This window comes from Lithobates pipiens, unplaced genomic scaffold (genome assembly GCF_037356315.1).
Source record: "Lithobates pipiens isolate NorthernLeopardFrog02 unplaced genomic scaffold, aLitPip1_a1.2 Scaffold_8, whole genome shotgun sequence".
NCBI lineage: Eukaryota > Metazoa > Chordata > Amphibia > Anura > Ranidae > Lithobates > Lithobates pipiens.
The window spans coordinates 190,644,596-190,667,391 of record NW_027507903.1 but is presented as its reverse complement, the minus strand read 5'-3'; the positions used below and the strand labels follow the sequence as shown (position 1 = coordinate 190,667,391).

Below are 22,796 nucleotides of genomic sequence, written 5' to 3'. Positions count from 1 at the left end.
TTTTCTTCATTATTCACTTGTTCCTTTACAGGAGTCCTTTATTTGAACTCCAGGCAAATACAATACTGTTTCAGAGGAAATTTAGAGATGTAATCCAGGAATGGGATTAAACACTTTGGGCCATCTTGGCGCAAACAGATTATCCATATGCCACCTCTGTGTGCCAATCTCTGGTTGGCTGAGACGACCATGATGTCACCTGCCCCTCCATGCCAACTTGGTCCATCAGAGAACGCCTTGAATTCATTGAAGGAAAAGAAGAAAAGGTTTCTCCTGAGTGGTGGAGGTGTGTGAGCGATTGACGTTGTATATTTAGTTCACAAGGAAATCGCTGGAGCATTCACTGGAAGAGGACAGCGCTTACTCTGTGTAGCATTGGCTACAACAGTGAATTAGTTTCACCATTGGCCACACAGAGGTTTCATCTGGATAATTCGTTGGAGCCATGATGGCCCAAAGTAAGTGTTTAAACTAATCTCATTCCTGGAGTTCTTTAAACAGTGATAAAAGTTCCCAGTGAAAACAATCTCAAAGTGCAATTCAAGATGCTATAGTGCATGTGTAGTTTGACATGATCATTGTTTTTTGCATATATAACTCTCCCTGCTGAAAATAAGCTATGGCAAGTTAAAATCATCTAAATCCCCATTTTATTTTAAACCTACATGAAGATTTGCACCAGGGGATTTTTGAAAAATCCTTTCTGTAGTATTGGTGTGACATGTGTCATACATTCACTTCCTTAGCCAGATAATATATAATCCAGGAATCCTTGCATTCTTGCTTTCCCGTGTGTGTGCCACATAAACATGAGCCCAGGGATATACAGAATAAGTAATTTAAAGTCGGACCAAAGTAGTGCAGGAACCTTCTGAAAAGGTGTCGTATCAGTTAAGACAGCTCTCATAGGTAAACCTTTTTAATTTGACATTTTGTGCGACTTGTACTCTCACAAGTCCGATCTCATGTTGTGCCAGTGTGAACAGAGACTTGATCTTAACTACTTTATCTATGATAATGCTGCAAGCATACAGAAAGTAGGTAGGTGACATAGGACTGTTGGCACAATTGGATACCAAGACATGATGCCTTCCTGCATGCTGATTAGTTTGGCTATATTGACAATGGCTTTACCAAACAGTACTTTTTGTGGGATTTTGAATTTTGCTGGGGCTCCCCTTTATGCCCAATCAATTTGAACCTAGGCATGTAGCATGTATATGACTATAAATTCCTAACAAGGCCACACTGTGATCTTTAATGCATCAAATACTTATTATATTGACATTTATTATAATGCTTTTTTCTCTGTTAGCAAAAAAGTACCAGGAACTAAAGTAGAATGTCCCATAGCAGTCAAACTAATTGTTTTTCCATGTTGTGCTGGTCTGGCATGAGCAATTTGCCTTACAACTAGGTTGTATGGGTTGTGCTGCTTACACGGTTAGCTATATGCTGTACTGTATATCTTTTTTTATGTTGCAGCATTTAGGAGGGTATGCATTTCTAAAACTTTCCATATTTAAAACAGTCTAACAAAAAAGAAATTATCTGCAATTCAGTTGCAGAAATATATATTTTATTATTTTTTTTTTTTTTTTTTAGTTATTCTTTACCATTTCATGCATCGAGTCATGTCTATCCAAACTATTTATGGATTATATAGAGCTGAGTCAGGCTGTAGCATATAAAGCTAAAAAGGTGCTTTTTGGTAGTTTCAACAAAACCTGTGCATACCCAATAAGGTTATTGGAAATATAATAATAGAGATATAATAGAAACGAAGTGTGTAAGTGGCACACTAATATTGTGATGTAGTTTAACTGCTTGAAGACTGGCATATTGATCTGCCTAGCTGTCCAGGCCATTTTTTTTTTTTTTAGTTTTCAGCACTGTGATACTTTTGACTAACAATTGGTCATGCAACACTGTTCTCAAATCAATTTTATGTCATTTTTCAAGACATAGCTTTCTTGGTGGTATTTAATCACCACTAGTTTTTATTTTTTATTTTTTTATAAATAGATTGAAAAAGAAGAAAATTTGGAAAAAACATTGTTTCCCTTTTGGTTTCTGCTATTAAACTTTCTGCAAATAAACCTGAATAAATTTAGGACAAAATGTATTCTGCTATATTAACTTGTTTAACAAAGTGTTTAGCCTGTGTGGAAATTGGAATCTCTGAAACCCTGTTTTTCTCGCTGCCTATCCTTTCTTGAGGCCCTAGAAATGCCAGGACAGTACAAACACCCCAAAAATGATACATTTTGATAAAGTGACTCCATGGTATTAAGAAACATTGTTTTTTTTAAGTTGTAATTTTCACCACTTTCTTTTTTGGTAAAGGAAGTAAATAAAATTTGATTTTTTTTCCATAAATTTGTCATTTTTAACACGTTATTTCTCACTTATGGCAAAGACACAGTCACACCCCAAAATATTCTTCTGCTCCTCTTGAATATGGAGATGCCACATGTGACGTTTTTGCTACCTGTAGATGCATAGAGGGGCCCAAAATCTAAGTAGCATCTTCAGGCATTTAAGGGACATAAATAATGCACCTTATTTCTTGACTACCTATCACCCTTTCTCCTTGAGGCCCTGAAGGAGAAACGCCTACAAAAATTAATACATTTTGCAAAGTAGGCCCCCTAACATTAGAGGCACAGTCAGTCTTTTAAAGATTTTTTTTATTTTTCCATTATCTTTTGGGAAAAAATAAATTTTATACAATGTTTCTCATACATAGCATGGGCATACTTCGAATTACACCCCAACACGCTGCCATTCCTCCCGAGTGTGAGGATAACCACATATGTGAGACTTTCTTGTAGCATAAAGTAGCCCAAAATCTAAGGTGCACCTTTAAGCTTTCAAGTTAATATAATTTTCAGGCTACCTAGCACATTCTTGGAGGCTCTGGTGAGCTAAGACAACAAAAACACCCACAAAATGACCTAATTTTGGAAAGTAAATCCAAGGTTTTTTTAAAGAGATATAGTGGGTCTTTTTGAAGATTTATTTTTTTGTCAGAAATTTATGGCAAATGAAAATATGTGCTTTTTACACACAAGTTGGAAATGAATAAGATCTTTCTAACACAGCGTGGTCATACTTGGGAATTACACCCCAAAACACATTTGGCTATTCCTCCCAGAGCTTTTTTTCTGAGCCTTTTTCAAGGAGCACTGTCAGGCTTTTGTGAGGGCATGAATTGCATATCTAATTTCCTGACTATCGCCGGGACAGTAGAAATTCCCACAAAATTACCGCATTTTGGAGCATTAACACCCCAAGGTATTTTTAAAAGGTGTGGTGTGTCTTGATTTAAGTTTGATTCAGAAAGCAAATGTAATGTGTTGTGGGGTTTTTTTTTTTTTTTTTTGGTAATTTTTTTTTATTTAAAGGTGTGTAACAGATGCAATAAAATTTTAGCATAGTCTGCATTAACGGTTTTAAGCACAACCGATGTCTGTCTATACCTTTATCTTCTGTGGTATATCTAACAAAAATGACATGACAATTGTACATAAATGTAAGGAGCTCTCTGGTCGGGCTGTGCTGGAATCAATCTTGCTTGAGGGGAAAAACCCTCTAACTTCTGCCAATTTAACAGAAGGAAGTCTATTATAATATATGGGGTATACAACTAGGGTCTGTGCATTCCAGTTTTTAGTTCGGGGGGGGGGGGGGGGGGCGGACGGACGAGGGGTAACAAAAAATGATTGGTTTGGGGAAACTGGGTAGAGGGGGATAAGAGGTGGTGTTGCCCTCTGGGAGCCGGAGTCACCAGTGCCAGTTTGCCTGCGATTTCCGCTGCCTATTACCTGGTCTTATGTTCCTCCGACTTGCCCCGGAGAGCAGAGGTCAGATCTTTCATTTGTTCGATATCCTTCTCTCTTGCGAGCCATAGGTCTGTCGTTGGAGCAGACTGTAGCTTCCATAGGCATGGGATGTAAGCTCACGCAGTGTTTGTTTGAGAAAGAGAGTTTGAGATTGCTTCCTTGATAAAGGAGCAATGTTAAATAGGACTGCAGCTGAGTGATTGTGTAGGGAAATGTCTGTAAATTTATGTATGAGTTTTAAGAACTGACTGCCAAAAGTTTGGAGCTTGGGGCATTCCCAAAATATGTAAGATGGTACCTGGGTGTAGTCTACAACAGTGTTTCTCAACTTCAGTCCTCAAGGCACCCCAACAGGTCATGTTTTCAGGCTTCCCATTATTTTGCACAGGTGATTTGATCACTTTCACTGCCTTAGTAATTACCACAGCCGTTTCATCTGAGGGAAATGCTGAAAACATGACCTGTTGGGGTGCATTAAGGACTGGAGTTGAGAAACACTGGTCTACAACACCAACAGCCATCAGTTTGAGAGCATAGCTTCTCCAGGACCAATGGGGTTCTATAACAGCGCATAATAATTTTGCATATGGTCCCCTGATGCATGCTACAGAGAATTCCTGCACAGAGAAGTGTGCGTTCCTTTTTGGGGTTTGGTAAAAGTAACTGGTACATCCCTCTCCTACTTTGCCAAGAAAGGAGGGTCCACAGCAGCATTGAGATCTAACAGATTTGTAAGATGTAGAGGAACCTCCAGATCAGGCCCTTGCCCAAACAAAGTTCACCGAAAGAAAAGTGGAGCTTTGGGGTGAAGAGCACAGGTTTGGGCAGCAAGACAAAGTGCTATAGCTGAATAGTCCTCCCAGTGATCTAATACAAGAGGGGCTTGTCCAAAAAGCAAGGTCTTGGTGGGGATTTAGCTGGAGGACAGCAAAAACAGAGGCTCTTGGGAGTCCCTGTGGGGCTCGCAAAAGTTGGATCAGTGGGGCCATGCATGAACCCCTGATGATCAATGAACAGTGTCACTAGGGAGGGAAAACTGCTCAATGAGGATAGACAAAAGAATATGTTAATTTCTGCAAGAGGGGCCAATCAGCGAGTGGGTAGTCAAATGGGTAACATGAATTTTCCCAGGCCTCCTGTTCCAGGGCTACCCAAAGTTTCAGATCACCATGTCGACACCAGTCTACAACCTGAGTCGTGTAGCAGTGTAATACAAGGCAGGGTTCCTGGAAACAAAGACCCACCCCCTAAGTTTTTGGTCTTAACAACAAGGCTCTGCCAAGGCGTGGATGTTTATCTTGCCAGATGAATGTGATAAATTCTGAACAGAACACATTTTCCTCCAGAGTATGGGGATACCATTAGTGAGACTTTTTAAATATTAGGACTGATAATGTACCAGGTTGGATATAAATGTAATGATTTGAGAAAAAAAAACTGATTTTTTTTTTTTTTTTTAATAAAAAAAAAAAAAGGTTTTTGGAGTGAAAATATATCCGAAGATGTTTTAGTTTTTTATATTTGGGATGCATTAATAATTTAGTTTATTCAGTATGAAATTGAACTTGGTTATGTAGCATGAGGCTGTATATTTTGCAACATTTACATTTTTGTTAAACTCAATTAATCCAAGCTGAGCTAACATGCACTGCATTGATGCATTCACACAATTTCACAGTAACCCCTGAGATAAAACAAGGTTCAGGAATATTCCTTTTTATCCTATTTTGCAAATCTATGTACACTATAAAATGTATGATTGAATTGGTTCTGACATCATTGTTTTACTAACCTGACAGCTTAAAGAGCACCTGTCATTTTCAGATCTATCATGGCAAAGCCTGTTAGCAGGCATCCACTCACTTGTTGCCGCCACATCCCTCCCCTTGTGTCGCTGCCACCTCACCAGCCGTCCAATTTAAAGTGAGTTAGACTGTGCATCATCAACTGGTCAGAGGGGCCGCTGTGGGACAGATGATGGTTGCTCTTTAAAAAAGTTGTGATTTAAATCAAATCCACCCTGTTCTATACTACCAGACATTGTTATCTTGTGTCTCACAAATATCAACAGTGCATCAAAAACAGTGTGGTTTGTTCGCTTCTGAATGAATGGCCAGGGAATATAGCATAGTTTAGCATCACATATAGCAGCCCCCAATCCTATAAGTCTAGCATGCTTCATCTACTGATACCTGAATATTCACTGGCTAGGAAGTACAGGAGGCTGAACGAAGTATGACTAAATGGATTTTTGTGCTTCCAGGAGTGCAGTTGTCCAAAGGGGAAGGCTAGAACTGGCGTTTCAGTAATGTGGGCTGTGCATGTGAGTCGGGTCAGGCAGAAGCGTGATAGGCAAAGCATTGGCCCAGGTGGCAGGCAGAAATGTGGTCCATAAACAGGCCAGGGTCAGTACAGGTGGCATAGAGAGGAAACGCCACACTGGTGTGGCGGTGATCAGAAACTTTGGCTGCACTGTTTGCCACTGTGTACTGATGGCGATCAAGGATACAGTTGTCGACTGCAGTGGTCTGGTGACACTGCCTGTGGCAGCGATCAGTAACTTTGTGGCTGGGTTCGTGTTTTGAGTCCCTTGAGAAAAGTCAGAAGTCATTGACCCAACTTCTACTACTTATTGCAATCCTATATACTTGTATAAGGAGATTGGCTGGCTGCTTTCAGGGGAGCAAAAGCTTCTTGACATATTTTTTTCTCTCAAGTTTACATTTAATAAAGGGTGTGTCCCTTGTGTGCTGGTGTTGTCTGTCCTAGTTGAATCCCCCCACGCTTGCCCACAGTGGTAATTTTCTGGTGCTGCAAGGGGTTAAATGAAAAGTGCTTTGTAAATGGAGGACAGGGTCTTTCATTCATCTGCTTGCCCACCATTCATAGAGTGCCTTTTCGTTTGATAGAAGATCTTATGTGGTTTCTAATAGAGGAACGGGTCAGGCAGGCAAAGTCTCTACCTACAAAGTCCCAATAGAATTCTTTTTATCTTTTGGTTTAAGCAATATTCATCACTCTAGATAAGTGCCTATGACCTATGTTCCTTTCTACAGTCTGTCATCAAGCTGTTCATGTTTGGTCAGCGCAGTACTCACCCTGCTGCTCCATATCAAAGAACTTTGTAGTATTTTGAACATTTTTGACCAAGCTTTATTTTTCAAAGGGTCATGGCCAAAACAAAATATTTAACAAGATACCATAGTGTTCAGTACGAGAACAGCAGCATGGCACCAAGTCTCGGCTAATTTTTTGCTAAACAGATTTGTAAAATGGCGTCCAACAGTGTTCATCTGGGCAGGAAAGGGAAATGAGACTGTCGCCATTACTGCAGTTCTCGAATTCAGAATTCCTTGAAGTAGTCCTTCCATGTTTTATCTTTCTGGGCAGTGTGTGTCAGTTTCTGGATCTAATTGTCGTACTCCTAAGGCCCCTTTCACACTGGGACGGTTTTTATGCGCTACAGCGCTAAAAAGAGCATCTGTGTAGCGCCTGAAAAAACCGGCCCCTTTCACTCCAGTGGGAAAACCCGAAGGCTTTCACACTGGAGCGGTGCACTAGCAGGACGGTAAGGTCCTGCTAGCCGCATCTTTGGAGCGGTGAGGGAGTGGTGTATTCACCGCTTCTACCCATTGAAATCAATGGGACAGCGCTGCTATACCGCAGGCAAAGCGCCGCTGCAGTGGCACTTTGCGGGTGGTTTTAACCCATTTTCGGCCGCTAGCGGGGGTTAAAACCACCCCGTTAGCGCCCACATACCGCCGCTAAAATGACGGTAAAGCGCCGCTAGAAATAGCGGCACTTTACCGTCGGCGGCCGCACCGCCCCAATGTGAAAGGGGCCTAAGTCGCACTGGAAATCCATGTGATTTGGAGACACTAATGTGAATGGAACCTGATTTAAAATATATAGTCCTCTTCCACAATCTGTCAAGAGTATTTTCTATGTATACAGAAGCTCTGGAGTTTGACATTTTCATAATTCAGCCACAAGTAATAAATACTTTTCCACATGCTTTAATGGAGAGCATAACCACAAAAATGGGCTGTCTAATTTTTAGATTAGAGTACAGATTTTTTCATATTAAAAACTCATTAGATGTTTCTGTACCTGCTTTTTTATTTTATTTTTTTTCTCTAGAGTTCTCTGAATTTTAAGGGGCCTCAGAGTTCAGTAAATGGCAGGAATACTAAAAAAAAAAATAGAAACAAGGGTACGCATGCCCACGCACCAATGGCCAATAAGAGTAAGAAAATAAACCTTTTGATTTTGAAATATTTCATGAAAAAGAAAAGGCAAACAAGTGTACGTGTATATATTTATAGAATGAAAAGCATATTCTGTAGGGGAGAGCAAAAGGTGTAAGGATACGCCAATAGTACTAATCTGCTTTAGCCGTTCCCTATAATATAGGCTTATCAGATGGTCACTATCTACATGGAAACCTCCCTCTCTCAAACAATGGACTTTATATGTATATTTGTCCTATTTTGATTTGGTGCACGATTTGGTACACTTGACAAGGCTCATTTAGTGAGCTAAACATTTAGATTTAAGTTATTTTTGCACCTATTTTTTCACTTTTACCTTGGGGTGTCACATGACACCATACGATGGTAATTGGCCAGTCAAATTGTTTGAGAGGGGGAGGTCTCCTTGTAGCTAGTGATCTGCTGATACTCCTATAGTATAGGTATAGGCTAAAGATTATCGGATTAGTACAATTGGCGTATCCTTCTATCTTTTGCTCGCCTACAGAATCAATATACTTTCCATTCTATAAGTGTTTGTATACACGTACACTCAGAGGTTGATGTAACGTAACGTCCCCCATTCTTCGGAGTGCTTACGTCATAGATCACCTCCCCCCAGTCTGAATATAGATATCAGATATTCCAACCATAATCAAAACCATACTCGTTTGGTTGCTCAACACGGACTGTTGAAACCGCAGGTAATACTCCGGACAATCCCCCCACCTTTGCATTCTGGGTGGGGTAGACTGTCCAATCAGCAGTGAGAGCTGTTTTAGGAATTCACCTCCACCAATCTCACAGCTAAGCTACGTACACATCCCATAATATCCAAAGCAGACAGACACAATAGAACATTGGAATACAGCCACACCCTAAATCAGGGCTTGACAAATTTGCTTGGAATCTAGGAGCCAGCTTAAAAAGTTAGGAGCCAGGTCGGTAACGGCGATCCGGACCTGTCCCTGGCCTGACATGGAGACGAGTGAGGGGAAGATAGCGCCTCACTCAAATGACAATTTTTTTTTTTTATTGCATTTTAGTGTAAATATGAGATCCGAGGTCTCTCTGACCCCCGATCTCATATTTAAGAGGACCTGTCATGCTTTTTCTATTACAAGGGATTTTTACATTCCTTGTAATAAGAATAAAAGTGACACAAATTTTTTTTTTTTTTTTTTTTAAAAGAACAGTGAAAAAAATAAAAAAGTTAAAATAAGGAAAAAAAATATATATTTTTAAATGCGCCCTGTCCCGCCCGCATATGAAAGCGGTGTTCAAACCACACATAGGATCGGTAGAGCGAGAGCAATAATTCTAGCCCTAGACCTCCTCTGTAACTCAAAACATGCAACCTGTAGAATTTTTTTAAACGCCTATGGAGATTTTAAAGGGTAAAAGTTTGCCACCATTCCATGAGCGGGTGCAATTTTGAAGCGTGACATGTTGGGTATTAATTTACTCGGCGTGACATTATCTTTCACAATCTAAAAAAAATTGGGCTAACTTTGTTGTCTTACTTTTTTATTAACTAAATAATTTTTCCCCCAAAAAGTGCGCTTGTAAGTCCGCTGCGCAAATACGGTGTGACAGACAATATTGCAACAACCACCATTTTATTCTCTAGGGTGTTAGAATAAAAAATATATATAATGTTTAGGGCAGGGGTTGACAAATTTGCTTGGAATCTAGGAGCCAGCTAAAAAAGTTAGGAGCCAGGTCCGTGACGGCGATCCGGACCTGTCCCTGGCCTGACATGGAGACGAGTGAGGTGAAGATAGCGCCCCTCACCTGTCTCCAAGCCATTGCCCATAGCTATTAGAGGGACATTTTATTTGTTTTATTTTTTTCAAATGACGATTTTTTTTTAAAATTGCCTTTTAGTGTAAATATGAGATGTGAGGTCTCTCTGACCCCAGATCTCGTATATAAGAGGACCTGTCATGCTTTTTTCTATTACAAGGGATTTTTACATTCCTTGTAATAGGAATAAAAGTGACACACTTTTTATTTAATTTTTTTTAAAGAACAGTGAAAAAAATAAAAATAAAAGTTAAAATAAAAAAATATATATTTTAAACGCGCCCTGTCCCGCCAAGCTTGCGTGCAGAAGCGAACGCATATATGAAAGCGGTGTTCAAATCACACATGTGAGGTATCGCTGCGATCGGTAGAGTGAGAGCAATAATTCTAGCCCCAGACCTCCGCTGTAACTTAAAAAGTGCAACCTGTAGAATTTTTTAAATGTCGCCTATGGAGTTTTTAAACGGTAAAAGTTTGTCGCCATTCCATGAGCGGGCGCAATTTTGAAGCATGACATGTTTGGTATCGATTTACTCGACGCAACATTATCTTTCACAATATTAAAAAAAAATTGGGCTAACTTTACTGTTGTCTTTTTTTTTTTCTTTTTTTTTATTAAATACATTTTCCCCAAAAAAGTGCGCTTGTAAGTCCGCTGTGCAAATACGGTGTGACAGACAGTATTGCAACGACCACCATTTTATTCTTTAGGGTGTTAGAATAAAATATATATATATAATTTTTAGGGGTTCTGAGTAAAGGGAAGGAAGATAGGCTGGCAGGCAGGGAAAACTAGCATTGCATCCATTAGCATTGCTGGTTGTAATTCCAACGGCCACCACAAGAGGGCGCCAGATTCCAGAAGGAACCATAGGATCGTAGAAGGCCTCAAAGCCGGGGGCTAAATTACCGGCCGCCGGCGGCGCGGCCCGACGCAATCGCGCCGGGGGGTCCGCGGAGACAGCATACCCCCAGCTGTGCTGCCCCAGGCGCCAGTTCGCTAATTCTAGTCGCAAATGCGACCTGGCGCCCGGGTTTTGTCGAGCCCTGGTTTAGGGGGTTCTAAATAAAGGGAAGTAGATAGGCAGGTAATAATAAAACAGGCAGAGCAAGCTCCATTAGCATTGCTGGTTGTCATACCAACGGCCACCACAAGAGGGCGCCAGATTCCAGAAGGAATTGTAGGACTGCACAAGGCCTCAAAGCCGCGGCCTCAATTACCGGCCACCGGCAGAACGGCCCGACGCGATCACGTTGGGGGGGTCCACAGAGACAGGATACCCCCAGCTGTGCTGCCCCCGGTCGCTATTTCTAGTCGCAAATGCGACCTGGCGCCCGGGTTTTGTCGAGCCCTGCCCTAAATGACAGAGACCATCATGGTCCTCCTTAATGTTCTTTTGCATTCCATAACAGAATTTCTTCCTAAATGCTTGTAGTTCCCTCAAATGGCAGGGCCCATAGTCGGTAGGTGAGAGGCTAGTATTCAGTCCCCTCCAAAAGCCTCTGTCCCAGGTGAGTCTGTCCCATCCCCCCCCCCCCCCCCCCCCTCATCAAAAGTCAACTAATAAGATCCCAGACCTCCACCTGGTCTGGACAGGCGTTAGTTGGGCAGAGTGAACTCGCATGGTCTGTCCGCATGATCTCCATTCTTGGCTGCAAGGAATAGTTGACCTCAGTAGGTGTGGGGCAGAGGTCATTGACTCCCTGTCCAGTTGCCAGCGCTTCAGCTGGATGGTTTTTACCATCCGGGGTTCAGTCTGCTGCTGGGCAGAGGGGACGATCGCCCCAGCTTCCAGAAGCTGTAGACACACTGTAGGTTCTAGGCAGAGGCCAGCGGCGCTCTGTCCTTTTGCCAGCACTTCTTTTGGGGACTCCACATCATCCGCTGTGGTTAACCGTTGGAGGCTGGATTCTGTAGCTGCGCCGGCTGCTTCCTCTTCCGTTCCCTTATCTGATCATCCCATGCAGAAATAGGATTATCAAGGTCAGTCAGCACTTGCTGCATCTGCCATAAGACCTCCACGTCCATAGCTGTGGGGGCAGGTTGGCAAAGCACACTGTTACGCTGCCACGTTGCCGACTCTTCAGCCAGGATTTCAGAATTGTCAGCTGGTTTTTCCTGATGGGCCCTCCCAGGCAAAGGGAGCCCAGACCTGCTGCTGCACAGAATCTAGCCGCTGTCTGTAGGCAATCATCTTCACCTCCTATTCCTGATTGGCTAGAAGCTCCAAATCTTCCAGTGCTCAGGGAACTTCTGAGACATTCAGCAGCCATTCTCTAGATTCCGAGATTTCTTCCAAATCGCTCCCAAAGTCAGGGCCCTGTGACAGCCTCTCTAATAACAGCCCCAGGTTGCCGTAACAAAGCCTTCTGTTGGGCTGTCGTCTGCAGTCCACAGGCACACTTGGGCTACATACCAGCAGAGGGCTCTCTAGCTCTCGTCCAACTGCATCTCCACCTGGACCAGCCTGGTTAACTCAGCTTTCCATTCCTTATGTGGTTGTTCCCCCAAAAACAAAATTCATACTTTGTACTGCGACCCGTACCTTTCCTGGAAGGAGATCATTTTTTCCCTGGTGTCGCTGCTCATGTGCTAGCGCTTCCTTCCATAGTTCCCAGCAAATAGAATCATACCATCCCAGCAGGACCTGCTCTGATACTGGTCCTCAGTGCTGTATCTGCATCTCTCGCAAACCTCCTTCCGAATTCCTCTTCCATGGCAGCTGGTATCTGTACCTTTCCTCCTCCTGCTATGTAGCCGGATCTTGGCTCTAGGTGGAGGTTTGGATGTCCCAGATTGCAGGAAGCTCCCACTGCTTGCCACCAATGTAACCAAATGTCACAAATAAACTTGTATTGGAACAGTTCTATGAAGACTAGTTATGCTCACTTCAGTGAAATTTGCTGAACATAAGCGTGAATGTGACTTGGATACTTGTTTATAACAAACAATTTGAGTACTGTCTGATACTTTTTTTTAATTTGCACTAACATACAATGCTTCAGGACAAGCTTTCGGGGGAATATGTCCCCTTCTTAAGGCTGGGTTCACACTTATGTAAATTGGATGTGGATTTATCCACATCCAGTTTGCATTACAGAAGTCTGACTTGGCTCAATGGAGCCGATTCACACAACTCTGGGGTGGCTGCGGTGCGCACTGGAAAAGGGTCCTGTGTGTCTTTTGGCTCTGTTTTTTTAGGTCCCAATTCAGGAAAAAATTTGGACCTCATTTGTAACTGAAACAAAGTACAGGGAAGCATCGGACCCCCTGCTGCGAGCTGCAGCTAGTGTGATCCCAGCCTAAAGGTCCCAGAAGTACTAAATACTGCTACAATCACCTCAAGCATACTAGTTTATAAAACCCTTCCAGACTTGGGTTATTGGTCACTTATAAAAAGTAAAGGCTAACTTAACAAAGGGCATTAAGAAACTTCACAATAGCAGTAACATGTTCATCATCTTTGTTGTAAACTTCTGCACTATATAGCATGCATTGTTAGAGCAATGTGACCAGGCATTCAAAGATGTCATGGTTTTATGTTAAGTGTGACCCTTTCTCCAGCCATAATTTCAATCTGCTTCAGAAGGTTCACTCTTTACATGAAATATTGCACATCATGTGCTTTCTGTCAAATTCCTTTTTTAGGATGCAAGCTACATTGTGCTGAAGATTAAAAGATAGAAGAAATAGTTTAAAGTTGATGTTAACCCAATGTCATCCTTTCTAAACTACTGCCATAGGGGTTATCTATAAGGATATACATGCCTCCTGCATGTATCCCTACCTGTCATGTGTCTCCCCTCTGTTTGTTGTGAGAACCGAAAAACTGCAGCCGTGGGTGGGTCTGTTGTCTGGAGCTCGGTGGGTGGAATTGTGAGGTCAGACTCCCCGCCCACCTCTACACGTCCCTTGTCAATATGCATTTTTTCCTGTGTATTTCTTACACTGAACTTCTGCTATGATCTCTAACATCCAGTGAAAAGACAGGAAAGTAACCACATGACTTCAGCATGCCCAATTATGCTGAGGTGGGGAACATCCAATCCTGGCAGAGCAGCAGCAGAAAGGAGTGGGAGGGAATTTAAAAAAGAATGCATGTCTCTTAGGCTAGTGCACAAGATATGTAAATAACCTGTCACTCACAGCAAGGGGGAGGATGGGGGTGTGTAGACATATAATTTAATTTGAATTTAATAACTTTTTTTTTTTTAAACTCGTTCCCTTTTCAAGTGGAAATTAAGAGGGTCAGTTGTATTCCTGTGAGCAACAAATAAGTGTTGGGTATCTGCCTTGCTTTCCGGACCTCACCTCTTTTTATACATTTGTAATTGGATATGTGACAGAAACATTGGGCTATTTTTATTTTATTTTTTTCACACAGGGATGGATTTTACTAAAACTGGAGAGTGCAAAATCTGGTGGAGTTCTGCATAGAAACCAATGGGCTTCCATATTTATTTATTTTTTTCTTGGTCTAAGCTTAAATGGCAAGCTGAAGTTAGAAGCCGATTGGTTACCATGCACAGCTGCACCACATTTTGTACACTCCAGATTTAGAAAATCGGCCCGCGTGTGTGTGTGTGCGTGTGTCTTGCGTTTTTTTTATTTTTTATTTATTTTTTGTAGTTGCTTTTTATGTTTTACGGTTTTATATATGTTGAGCAATTTAATTTTAGTTTCTGTTGAGCATTATTTTTTGCCTTTAAATAACTTGTAAGTTGTGCATTGAAGCAGAGGTCCCAAAATCTTTGGCTTGTGCGTCACTTTCAGATTTAAAGATGACAAGCCATTCTTTAATACTAGAAAACCAGTCAAATTTAATGTTAAAAAAATATAGAATACATAATGGATTGTTGTGCACCTTCATAGAAGGTACTGTGACTCCCATAAGAAGGAACTGATGTATGTCGCTGATGAGCCACAGGTTGGGGGACCTTTGCCTTTTATTAAATAATGCTGCTTGTTAAAGAGATACTGGTGGTTTTTGCTTTTTTGGGTTTTTTTTTTGTTTTTATTTTTATTTTTTCCTTAACAGAAAAAAAGAGCTGATTCCAATGCCAGTAAAAGCCAGTTTATGCACTTGAGGAATATATCAAATACCATCTTTAAGTGAAAACATCAATGGTCTATTTTAGGCGGACCAGTATATGATTGGAAACAGGAATAAGAATTGTTAGAGAACTCCCTGCAGACAATTCTCTTCAACATTAAAAATGAAAACGGCTCTTGAAAATGTTATTGTTACACATGAATCTGGGTGGTCGGAGCATTATGTCTTGCTATCTGAATAATTTCCATAACCGCTTCAATTGGAGCAACAATTAGCAATATTTGAAGAATAACCTTTTTACCTGAATGCCCATCTACCTTGCTAGATTTGCACTCTACAGTTCTGGAAGAAAACAATGGTTTTATCTTCTACTATTGCCATTTTATTCAGTCTTGCCTTATGTATTTGATATGCAACCATGAAGAAGAAAACACTAAACACATTTTCCTTTGTTATCCCTTTCACCTAGCCATTATTTCGACATAGTATCAACTGTGAATACCTCTGTGACACAAAACAGGAATGGTTAAATGATTCAAAATGTCTGCGTTTAACAAACGTGTAGTGTATATTGAGATTGAAAAAAAAAAAAAAAACATTTTGGAGTATACCATAGTTGGGTTGCTACAAAGCCTCATAACAGGAGGTAGTATTTTAAACTTTATTTTTCTATATCTGCAGTTTAAAATAAGTAAAAACTACAATTTCAAGTTTTTCATGCATGTGGGTGCATGGGAAAAATAGGATACAAATAAAAAGCCTGTTCATGAAATAATTCTTGCCCTTACATGCCCCCCCCCCCCCCCCACCTTTTTTTAATTTTTTTTGCTATTTTATTAGCCTTTTAAACTTGATTTCCTCAAAGAAACATTTTATTATTGCCTGTACTCAAACTTGAATGTTAAGTGTCTTTCCTGTTTTAAAGAATGGCATTTACCTTTTTCTGCCTTTTTGACATTGTAAATTTATCTGCTTCTACCTGTTTATAGAAAAGATTTCCAATGTTTAAAAACAACTTATTTCCTATTATTAAGTGTCTTTTTTTTTTATTTTTTTATCACGAATTCTAAAGAGAAAAATGTCATTACACCCAATGTATCCTTCTGCAAGAGAAAAGCGTGTGTGTGTGTGTGTGTTAGATAGATAGATAGATATACAGTACAGACCAAAAGTTTGGACACACCTTCTCATTCAAAGAGTTTTCTTTATTTTCATGACTATGAAAATTGTAGATTCACACTGAAGGCATCAAAACTATGAATTAACACATGTGGAATTATATACTGAACAAAAAAGTGTGAAACACCTGAAAATATGTCTTATATTTTAGGTTCTTCAAAGTAGCCACCTTTTTGCTTTGATTACTTCTCCGCATACTCTTGGCATTCTGTTGATGATCTTCAAGAGGTAGTCGCCTGAAATGGCTTTCCAACAGTCTTGAAGGAGTTCCCAGAGATTCTTAGCACCTGTTGGCCCTTTTACCTTCACTCGGTCCAGCTCACCCCAAACCATCTCGATTGGGTTCAGGTCCGGTGACTGTGGAGGCCAGGTCATCTGGCGCAGCACCCAATCACTCTGCTTATTGGTTAAATAGCCCTTACACAGCCTGGAGGTGTGTTTGGGGTCATTGTTCTGTTGAAAAATAAATGATGGTCCAACTAAACACAAACCGGATGGAATAGCATGCCACTGCAAGATGCTGTGGTAGCCATGCTTGTTCGGTATGCCTTCAATTTTGAATATTACCCAACAGTGTCACCAGCAAAGCACCCCCACACCATCACACCTCCTCCTCCATGCTTCACGGTAGGAACCAGGCATGCAGAGTCCATCCGTTCACCTCTTCTGCGTCGCACAAAGACACGGTGGTTGGAACCAAAGATCTCAAACTTGGACTCATCAGACCAAAGCACAGATTTCCACTGGTCTAATGTCCATTCCTTGTGTTCTTTAGCCCAAACAAGTCTCTTCTGCTTGTTGCCTGTCCTCAGCGGTGGTTTCCTAGCAGCTATTTTACCATGAAGGCCTGATTCACACAGTCTCCTCTTAACAGTTGTTCTAGAGATGTGTCTGCTGCTAGAACTCTGTGTGGCATTGACCTGTTCACTAATCTGAGCTGCTGTTAACCTGCGATTTCTGAGGCTGGTGACTCGGATGAACTTATCGTCCGCAGCAGAGGTGACTCTTGGTCTTCCTTTCCTGGGGCGGTCCTCATGTGAGCCAGTTTCTTTGTAGTGCTTGATGGTTTTTGCCACTGCACTTGGGGACACTTTCAAAGTTTTCCCAATTGTTCGGACTGACTGACCTTCATTTCTTAAAGTAATGATGGCCACTCGTTTTTCTTTACTTAGCTGCTTTTTTCTTGCCATAATACAAATTCTAACAGTCTATATTCAGTAGGACTATCAGCTGTGTACTGTATCCACCTCCTGCACAACGCAACTGATGGTCCCAACCCCATTTTATAAGGCTTGAAATCCCACTTATTATACCTGACAGGGCACACCTATGAAGTGAAAACCATTTCAGGTGACTACCTCTTGAAGCTCATCAACAGAATGCCAAGAGTGTGCGGAGCAGTAATCAAAGCAAAAGGTGGCTACTTTGAAGAACCGAGGTGTTTCACACTTTTTTGTTCAGTATATAATTCCACATGTGTGAATTCATAGTTTTGATGCCTTCAGTGTAAATCTACAATTTTCATAGTCGTAAAAATAAAGAAAACTGTACTGTATATGTGTGTGTGTATGTGTGTGTGTGTGTGTATGTATGTATGTATGTATATCTCATCTCTATTATAAGTTATTTTCACATGTGGACCATTTCGATATAAGCTTTTTTAGTTGCATAACTTACTAGTTACAACCCCAATTCCAAAAAAGTTGGGATGCTGTGTAAAATTCCCTTAAACAGAATGTCATGATTTTTTGCATATATCATAAACCCATATTTTATTTACAATAGAAAGCATATCTGAGAAAATGTACAAATAAAAGAAACATCAATAGAACTTTTGGTTTAAAGAGGAAGTAAAGCCTCTGAAAAAAATATAAAATAATAAATGTGTATAAACAAATAAAATGTGATTTAGAATATGTACAAACGTCCAATCCACGGTTCAGTTCAAAGGTACTTTGTGTCCAAGTAACAATTTTCAGTGATTGATTCCTTATCGTGTACACCCAGTGTAATCCACCACCCGTTATACTAGCTGCTCACCTCGCTCATGGATATAAAGCGCCTTGCCCTTTAACGGGGCTGCAATAGCTTTCTATACCTCCCCAGATGTGCTCAGGGAACTCCACACACTCCTGAAAGGAATTAACCGTACCTCCAGTGAAATTGTGCTCTAAAAGAATAAGTGGTTGTAACCATAAAAAAAAGCTTCTGTCCCTTTTAAGGTATGAGATGTAGTACAGTGCTTTTGCCATATCAGTTGTCTCCTATGTTCTACAATGCCTGGCTTGAGCTGCCTAGTCCTGTCTTCAGCATGTTAGCATGGTCAGTTTATGTGCTTCCATCATCCAGCTATCTCGGCATCTCCCCCTCCCTCTCTCCCTGTCAGTTCTTTAGTCTATGTGAGAGCCGATCTCCTCCCCTACCCTTCCCTCTCCTCTTACCTGTGTAATTATATTGCTTGCAGCTGCTCCAGTGCTTGTAATGAAAAGAAACACCTTCTTTGCAATTCCTCACTGTGCATACACATGGCCTTCTGCTAACTTGCATTACTCAGAGTGAAATCACAATGCCTCCCGCTATACTCACTTATACAGGGAAGCAGAGGGTGGTCCCATGAACATGGGGCAACAGGGCTATGAAAAGAAGGTATTTAGCATCATAATTAAAAAACAAAAACAAAAAAAACACATGCTGTACTAAACAGGAACCTAAAACGGAGACTCAAAGTACGTAATGCATGGGACTTTACAATCACTTTAGGAATCCAAATTGCACAGTATTTAAAACACCATACATTTTTATTGAAACATTTAAAAATCCAAAGGAAGTATACTCTCGTCTTCCTGTGCATTGGAACAATTGCCTCTTAAAGCGGGAGTCCACCGGGACTCCGCGTTTTTTTTTTTTTTTTTTTTTTTTTTTTTTTTTTAAAAGCCAGCAGCTACAAATACTGCAGCTGCTGACTTTTAAAATAGTGACACTTACCTGTCCAGCGCGCCCGCGATGTCGGCACCCGAAGCCGATCGCTAGGTCGTCTGTCGGGTCCTGTCGCCGCCATCTTGGGTATGGGAATCAGGAAATGGAGCCTTTCGGCTTTATTTCCCGGTTCCCTAGTGCGCATGCGCGAATTGCGCTGCGCAATAAGGACGCTCCCCGCTGCCTCTGGGAGCTGTGTGTTTCCCAGCAGGCAGTGGGGCACTTGCGGAAAGGGGCGTAAGTTACGCCCCTTTCCGCAGAGAGCTGTCCCGGAAGTGGGTGCAGTTACCTGGATTATCCAGGTAACTGCACCCCCCTCCCCCCTGAAAGGTGCCGATTGTGGCACCGGAGGGGGGGAGGGTTCCGATGAGCGGAAGGTCCACTTTAGGGTGCACCTCCGCTTTAAGCCTTGCCCCTTAAACAATGCCAGCATGGATTTCACATGCAAGTGTGCTTCCTGCTGCTACTACTCCTTTGTTCAATCCCAGACTGACCATGCTTTATTGCTTAAAAGGGTTGAAAAGGGAATTTTTTTTTTTTTTTAAGTAACATGTTATAATTGCCTCCACTGTGCAGCTCGTTTTGCACAGAGTGGCCCTGAACCTGGTCTTCTGGGGTCCCTCTGCGGCTGTCTCGGCTTCCCCCCGCAAGTACTCCTTCGCATGGTGAGAAGCACTTGCGGGCGCGCTTCCGTCATACAGCTGGCGGCTATAGCCGCTCACTGTATCACTTGGCCCTGTCCCCCGGCACGCTGCGTCATTGGATGTGATTGACAGCGCGAGCCAATGGCTGTGCTGCTTTCATCCCGGGGGGTGGGCAGGGGGCGCAGGCATTGTCAGATGTTTACCTTTACAACCCTTTTAAAGCCAAATTTCACTTTTTCTTTAGCAACATGGCAAAATAAAGACCAAGAGGTTCCTTCATCCACATAAGTGAGGTGGATGGAGAAATCCTCCCTGCTGTACTATTGTATTCTACCAGTAAGTACATTGATCAGTGCTGCATGTGCTGATCTAATTAAAATTTTCCAACAGACCCCCAGTTTACCATCTACCAGTATTGCTGGTATTATCTTATACTGTACTTCACCACTGCTTATGGAGATGTGTAATTACGAGAGGCTTCCCACTGCCCCAGCCTTGTTTTGTTTTCTAGACTTTAGCCAATGGCTATATTCTTCTGCTTTTTTCTTTCAGCCTTTTGACCACTGTGCTTTATATCTCAAGCATTATAATGTTTCCAACTAACTAAATATGTTGAACAAGAAAATTTTCCAACAGTCCTATTCGAGAGAAGCTGATCATTAGATTGACTTCTCTCAAGCTGGAACTGTCATAGATGGATCACGCTCAGCCCTTGCTGAACCAGCTGATATTTGATCCATCTATGGCCAGCTTGAAGTGGTGGTAAACCCTTACATATACCTATTGAAGTAACTAGCCTCAGTTGATAGAGATGAAACAAATCCTCCTACATGGGTCTATAAAAAATACTAAATTTTATACAGCTTGTCTGAACTTCTAAAAGATGGGAAACTGAATTTACGCTCTGCAGATCACAGTAAGGAGAGCTGATTGGAAGGGACGCACCTCCTTTACAAAATACACAGGAACAGTGCCAAGACTGTCAATCGCAGGTTCTGTGCCGGAGCTCCCTCGCATTTAATTTTCCCTCTTGGTGTCACAAAAACGTATAACTTTTAGCAGTGACTCATGCAGATGACAGAGAAATTGGTGGACAATAGAAAGAAATGAGTTGGTACTCTGGACTGAGCCCAATTACACACTTTAGAAGGATATTCTTGGTTCATATTTCAGATCAGAGGTTTACAGCCATTTTAAAGTGGAAGCCAAGTCAAAACCTTTCTAGGCTTACATCTACACTCTCCATCAAACTAAAGACAATCCATTTCGCCAGTAAAATGAAAGATGTCTATTCTTTACCTATTGTGAAGTCCGTCCGGTCTGGTCACATGATTAGTGTATGGGACAGCCAACAATGGATGACCCATAGTAAGCCTCTGGGTGATGTCATCTCCTGGGCTCTACAACCATTGTTGATCTCTCCACTTCACTGAAGCTGGCTCTGGAGAGATTATGTTGACCAGAGAAACTTCAAAATAGGTGAGTATTTGCAGCTTTCCTTTTACAGGGTAGGTAGCAGGACTTTTTTTTTTTTTTTCAGCAGGAACTAGAGGGAACTCTTTTTCCACCTCTGGCTCAGGTCTTTTGCTCCCTGCTCACCACTATCACTTGGTAACACTGAAGTCCAGCTTCTGCATTTACAAGTGATAGCTTATCTCCCAGTAGCTCCCACAGGTCAGATCTCCTGTGCAGATCCCACTGAGTGCTGGACAGGGACAAGGGAGATACAGAACAGGTGCCCAGGATTCAGTGCAGCCATGGGCAGGAGAGGGTGCGTGGTAGGCTGCACCCTAGGTGGTCTCCATTTTTTCCCTGGTGACCAATTGTTGATGCTCCTACTGTATGATCTCCCTTGCAAGTGACTGTAGTATAGTATATATGCTGGGAGGTACTACAACCGGATAGGTGCTTCCAATTAATATTGCAACAAAGGTAAGACATATTACACATGGTGGATCTTTTAAGGAGGGGAGAAGATGAGGGAAGAGCTACTATTTGATGCCATTTGGCAGGTATGTGTGTGTGGTGGGCATGGTTGAGTTCCTGTACCTTTTCTCTGAGAAAAAAAGCCCTGGTATATAGATTCAACTTAGAATGGGAGTTGGAGTAGATTTAAGCTTAATTTTGTTATTTGCCTTCCACATTATTTTAAAACCAGCAAAAATCTGTTAAAAAGATAACCAGTGCTATACTAGTCGAAGGTCTCATCCCTTGTTTGTAAGATTATTCTAAATGTTTAAGATCTATGTGGACATGGATGGTGATTATTCTTGTTGCAATGTCTTGCGCTGTAACACTTTTTTTTTTATTTTTTTATTTTTTTTTGATCTTTTTCAATAAAAAAAATATAACTAGCATAACCTAAAAAGTGTGCTGAAGTAGTGGTTATACCAATTTGGCTGCAAAAGTGGAAATACACTTTAAGCAATGCTACTTGTTAACCCTTGTGGTGCCAGCCTGTGATTGAACAGTGATAGGGAAGCTGTAGACTAGGGGCATACCTCTGCCTACTCACATGTTGACTCATAAGAAACGCAACAAACCTGGTACTGCCCCCTCCCTCTTCCAGTGTTGTGTGCTTCTTCTCTACAGTAGTTTACAAAATACTGAAATTAAGTCAGGTTTAGATACATAAAGTTAGTTGTGTTATTTGAAGGAACTTTAATGTATTAAATAAAAAAAAAAAAAACTTTATTATAAAGTGGTATTAAACACAAAAGCAAACTTTTTTTATATTGTAGCTTAATAATTAGATGTGATGGTTGCATTAGTTTTCTTTTTTAGGCTGTCTTCTATTTTCATCTGGTGATCCAGCCAGCAAGTCTGTTTTTCAAAAGCTCAAGCTCTCTAGCAGAATGTATAAGGTTACATTGATGAGACAAACAAAATCCCCCAAAACTCTTGTTCTAACTGATCAAAGTGTGATCTGAAGTTTGGCTTCAATTAGTGTGTTCAAATCTGCTAGAACAGCCTTTTTCAACCAGGGTGCCCTGAGGTATCTTCAGGGGTGCCTTGGCAAAATGCCTAAAATTTGCCCAAAAA

General features: G+C 41.4%; 1 protein-coding gene across 7 annotated transcripts in view; it reads left to right on the top strand.

Annotated features, from left to right (window-relative positions):
* Nucleotides 1-22,796, top strand: part of BRD1 (bromodomain containing 1) — a 90,236-nt gene that overhangs the window by 40,762 nt on the left and 26,678 nt on the right. The window contains exon 9 of one of the 7 annotated variants that reach the window (XM_077470219.1): nucleotides 14,941-15,984. The exons of 5 other annotated variants lie outside the window; for them this stretch is intronic. In XM_077470219.1, the coding sequence (XP_077326345.1) occupies nucleotides 14,941-14,954 (14 nt within the window). In that variant the 3' untranslated portion in view covers nucleotides 14,955-15,984. Of the gene's footprint in view, nucleotides 1-31; nucleotides 448-14,940; nucleotides 15,985-22,796 lie in introns of those variants that run through there. One more of the 7 variants, XM_077470218.1, reaches the window with a different exon arrangement.